Source organism: Neltuma alba, unplaced genomic scaffold (genome assembly GCF_004799145.2).
Source record: "Neltuma alba isolate B1F8T4 unplaced genomic scaffold, ASM479914v2 tig00006530_pilon, whole genome shotgun sequence".
Classification (NCBI taxonomy): domain Eukaryota; kingdom Viridiplantae; phylum Streptophyta; class Magnoliopsida; order Fabales; family Fabaceae; genus Neltuma; species Neltuma alba.
The window spans coordinates 100,483-105,765 of NW_021634490.1; the positions used below are offsets into that span (position 1 = coordinate 100,483).

Genomic DNA, 5,283 nt, shown 5'->3' on the forward strand with positions numbered 1-5,283 from the left:
GAGATAATAATATTGGAATTGGTGAAGGAAGTTGTGTACATGGATTCAAAAGAGGGATGGATGTGCGAGCCATTGTGGTTATAGAACATGGACAATTGGGATGGGCATGTTGCATATGAATTGTGGAATTACTAAAAGTGCGTTGTTCTTGTTTTTGCTAATACATGTGATGATCTATTCTCCATTTTGAATTTTGTGCGTTAAGGAGGGGAAGGAGAAGATGTTGATGGAGTAAGCGAATGACGGAGGAAAGCTTGGTCTAAGAGCTCAGGTACGAGGGTAGACACAGACGGTGAAGATATTTCAATGGAGAAGATGTTTTGGATGTGGTGCTGCATTTTCTAACAGAAAATTTTGATGGTGTTTGATCTTATTTAATAGCAAGGACTATTGTGTAACAACTTAAAGTTAAAGGACCTGATAAAAAAAAAGTTGAGGACTTGATTCAAAATAGAGGAAAACTATAAGGACCTCCAAATTACTTTTCCCTAAAGAAGTATATAAAACGGGTGGGGTGATAGACAACGATTTGATTGTGGTTAATGGTTATTGATAAACCTGTTTTATGCATGCCACTTTATCCTTATTTATAAGTCATTTACACTATAATCCCACAAACCAAGAAATATATTAAATTAATAATTTTTTCACATTTTGCTCTTATTAAAGGAAGGGTGTATAAAAAATATGTTTTATATTTTTTCTCATCTATTGAAGTCAAGAAGGGTAAAATTAAAAAATGTTCATTAGCTACTCCCTTCATCCCTTTTTATAAGCAATAACTACTATCATCCTCTTATCTCTAAATACAAGTAACATTTGCAAGTTGTCTCAAATTTTTGTAGCAAATTTTCTATTTTTCCTCTATTAATTATTTATTTTAATATCCAATATATTTATTATCCCATTTTTCAAACCATCATCCCTTTCCATCAACAATTTCTCTCTTTCATAATTCTCCATATTATAATAATTTTTTATTCTCTTTCTCATACTCTCTCTTTTCCCTATAAATAAGGGTATTTTGAAGAAAAAACTTTTAATTTCTACTTATTTAATTTCTATCTGAATAAATTCAACTATCATTGAATGGGAAATTTTCTTCTTCTTTTTTTCCCTTCTCTCGACAAACCTCATGTTCTTCTCTCTAGTCTCCACAGTCTTCCACCCACATAGGCGAAGTCTCCACTCTCCACATTTGGGAGTTTGGAATTTGGATGGTCTTGTTGATTTTTCTTTTTTTAACCCACAAATTCTTTTTGCTATTTTCATTGGCCCCTCTCTTTTTTTTCGTTTTAGCATTTGGATGGAGTATGGATTCTTCTTTTTTTTTCATTATTTTTATTTGTCTAAATTAAAGAATAAATAAATGAGGTCTCAACCATTTAGACTGGTCCAGGCAGTCCCCTGAACCAAGTCTGGTCCAAGCCAACTTCAGGTTTGTACTGGATTAGACCTAACCATGGGCTGCATTATGCAGCCTGAGGCCTTTATCAAACCAAGACCTCAGGCTTAGCATCAACCTGGCTTGGTATGGTCAATGCGTACTCTTAATTCTAACAAACCCTTAAAATTAAATAATTTATATTTTATAAACAACAACAACAACAATAATAATAATTTTATTCAAACTAAGTAAACTTAATAATAGATACTTACTAAATCCAGATCCTTGTTGATTTGTTTTCAATTTGAATTAACTTACGTATGGGTCTTCATTCAGTGCTCATCACAATAATGATTACCATGTGCTCATCATTGTGATGCGATCTAAACCATCCAAAATTTAATATGGAGGGTTCAAATTTAAAATTTTTAATATACAATTTTTTCAATAATAAATTTATTTTTTAAAGATATGTTAGTTATGATATTATATTTATGTTAAATTCTGTATCTATAAAAACAAAAAATTGATTAAAATATATAAAAAATTTAAATTCAATCTGAACTATGAAAAAGTGATCTAGATAGTGTAAATTGCGATGAGCACTCCATGTTCATATTGTGATGAGCATGAAATATGCTCTCCCGTTGGGTTTGTCCAAATGATTGTTTTTAGTTTTGCTAATTAAATGATTTTATTATGTCATATTTACGAACGATCTACTATAGTTATTGAGGCTTTTGAAGTATTTTATTTTAAATAGAACAAATATGTTCCTAAAGTAACTTTGTCAGTGTCCTATTCGTTTGAGATTTGTAAAAAACTGAGGTATAAACCACTTATGAGGAATGCGGGGGGTGTGTATAATAAGGCGCACATTTTTTATCTTGTACAGAAAAGGGGGTGAGAAGAAGAAGATATGCATATTTTCTCATAGACTCGCATTATTTATTAAAATTAAAGTAATATGCTATCAAAAGTAAAATTGATAAATCTGAGTAGGATTCTGATGGTCAATACATAAATATATTATAACCAATAGTTTCTGACTCTTTATTTAAAATTTAGGGTAGACATACTTAGAGTTCATAACAACGCCAAATCAGAAATTGACGGCAACTTAGTGGTACTAGTCTATATGGTTGGGTATGAAGCGGCAGTATTAATAGAGCAAACTCCATTTGGTGCTTTTGAATTCCTTTGAATCAAGAAGTATCCGTTCATTCCCCAATCTTCTCCCCATGAGTTCTTTACAATCCAATAATCTTTGCCATCTTTTGAGTCATATCCCACGATCAAAACTGCATGATTTGGTTGAGTTCCCATGGGGCAACTTTCACCATCAATAATCCCCTGGCAAAATAATAAAACAAAAATAATTAGAAAAAATTTATGAGATTGATGGTTAACTAATTAACCATCGAATTTAAAACTAAAAAGACTGATAGAAGATTAAGCTTAAGACTTACGCCCTGATAAAATTGAAGTGGTGTTGCATCCAAACCCACCGTAATAGGTTGATTAGCGATGGCACACAAGAGAGCATGATCCGACTGCTTTACGGGTTCATAGCCATTTATTTTCACAACACTTTTCTGAAGGAACATAAAGAAAGCACAAATCAGATGAGGAAAAGATATATAGATGTACTTCAAAATCTCCACAAAGTAAAGAAACAAACCTTTTCAGCTTTGCAATGACCCTTTTCCCCCACATAAGGATAATCATCTTCTTTACTGAGCCCGCCATTCTTGACAACCCATTTAAAGGCCGTCACGGGAAATCCTCCTGAACAAGCATGGTTGGTGAGGTCACAATCCAGAAGTTCTTGTTCAGAAAGGCGAACAAGTTCCCCGTTTCTTATTGCATTCGCTGATTCGATTGCCCCAGTGGTCGCGAATGCCCAACAACTTCCTGAACCATGAAACATTAATCAAGGTATTAGCCCTTTGAGGTTCCAAAGAATTATATAAATATAATTTAGAATATCCTCAAGAATAGAGACTAATTTTTGTTGGGGCAGGAAGCGTCAAGATTAAAGCTCGGAGTGTGCTTGTGGGAATTTGAGCTTGTGTTCTTTTCTTCTAGCATGTATTTTAACTCTATGTTCGTCAATAAAATATATATACAAGAGCAACTCACCACATCTTTTCTGGTTTTTGACAGGAGTCACCACTCTTTTCTGTCTCCAATCCATGGAAGGAGGTGCATTTTCACATGAATTGTTGGGCTGCCTATGTCCCGGCCTCGAGGTAGCCGGCGCGATGGTGGTCGGAACCTCCAGGGGATGGAGGTACACTCTCTTAAACTCCTCAGGACTCATATCAGCAAACTTGTTGAGTCCCAAACGATAGGCACCAGAGGAATTGGATCTCTTGGCATTTGTCACAGTGATGTACTTGAGATTTCTTTGGAATATTTGGAATCTAGTGTTGCTCTCTTCAGAGTTTGCGTAGACTCTTCCATGCTCCGCCATCCATTGCTGGAACATTTCAAAGTCTTGTTCAGCCTTTGAAGGGGAAACTGATGATTCGCTGGTAGGGAATCCTGAAGAGAGACAAATCAGAATAGAACACCAGATCAAGGGAAAAAGGAACTGAGACATACTAGTGTAGAAAGCCATGCTTATTTTGTTGTTTCAGTTACTGAGAAATGAAACTTCAAATAAGCTTGCATGGAAGTGAATTCATCCACGAGCTATTTATAGACAATTCTTGTTACTTGCAGAAGAAAACGACATAGATTGACGTCAATATTATTTTTTTATTTGACGGATGATATTTATAACCGATCAACGCGTTACCCATCCTTGACGCACAAGAACGTGTCAATAATCTTAAAGCCTCTTTTTTTCAAAATAATCTTATGCACTGTTTGGCTGGAAGGTTTTTGGAGGGAAGGGAGGAGAAATTGTGTTTGGTTGGAAAAAAAAAATGGAAGAGACGGGAGGATAAAAAATTGTCTTAGTGCTCTTCTCCTCCCCTCCAGATTTGGGGTTTTTTTGAAAGAAAAAAAAATATTATGTCTCATCCTGACCAAATTACTTATATTAGTTTTTGGATATTCATAGTTTATCCTTTTTAGTAAAAACTGTTTTTCACTCTTTTTCCTTTTCAGCCCCTACAAATTGCTCTATAGATTTTTTTTTTCACTCCTCACATGTTCTTTTCTTTTTCCAATTTCATCATTCCCCACGCTCTCCGCCATTAATCTTCCCTATCTTTTCCTCTCGCCTGTCCCCCACTTCATTTATCTTATCAGTATTATTAGTATTTTGTTTCATTTATTTATTCTATATGAAGCTATTATTTTTTGGTTTATATGAGTCATTGGATCCATTAAAATAATATTATCAATCGCCAAATCTGTTGATATTCCTGTCTATATATACCTATTTTAATTCAATTTCATTTTCTTACATAAAATTTTGTGTGTTATCCAATTAGGCACATGAGGCCGCGCATGTTATCTGATTAAGGATAGAATATTTCAAAGCTTGTTGCATAAATTTATGGTTTAATACAAACTTTGGTCCTTTAAATTTACCCTCACTTTGGTTTTGGCCTCTCAAATTTCAAATCATAGGTTTTAGTCCTTCAAGTTTCTTTTCATTTAAAATATTGGTTCTTGTAATCCAATAAAAACTTGGACTTTTTTGCCCATTGAGGAACTAAAACCAAAATAAAAGCAAACTTGAGGGACCAAAAATTATATTAACCCTAAATTTATTTATAATTTATATAATATGCTAAAGATTATAATATTTTTTTTTATTGACATTTATTTTGATCTATGATTATTTATAATCTATTTGTTATGTCTCAAGATAACTGATTTTTTTATATTCATAAATTAGAAAATAATTACTATTATATAAATATTGTAATAAAATAATA

At 33.2% G+C, this 5,283-nt stretch overlaps 1 protein-coding gene and 1 long non-coding RNA gene across 2 annotated transcripts; both read right to left on the reverse strand.

The window, feature by feature from the left end:
- Nucleotides 1–2,362: 2,362 nt before the first annotated feature.
- LOC114750560 (uncharacterized) lies at nucleotides 2,363–2,956 on the reverse strand. Its single transcript, XR_003740676.1, has 2 exons — nucleotides 2,857–2,956; nucleotides 2,363–2,740 (listed from the first exon to the last, which is right to left on the reverse strand). It is a non-coding gene; the product is annotated as an uncharacterized LOC114750560 (long non-coding RNA).
- A 2-nt stretch (nucleotides 2,957–2,958) lies between these two features.
- LOC114750567 (P34 probable thiol protease-like) lies at nucleotides 2,959–4,010 on the reverse strand (the record flags this gene model as incomplete). Its single annotated transcript, XM_028939163.1, has 3 exons — nucleotides 3,530–4,010; nucleotides 3,069–3,301; nucleotides 2,959–2,982 (listed from the first exon to the last, which is right to left on the reverse strand). Coding segments are annotated over exons 1-3 (738 nt in total), but the record flags the coding sequence as incomplete, so codon positions are not given.
- Nucleotides 4,011–5,283: the final 1,273 nt, after the last annotated feature.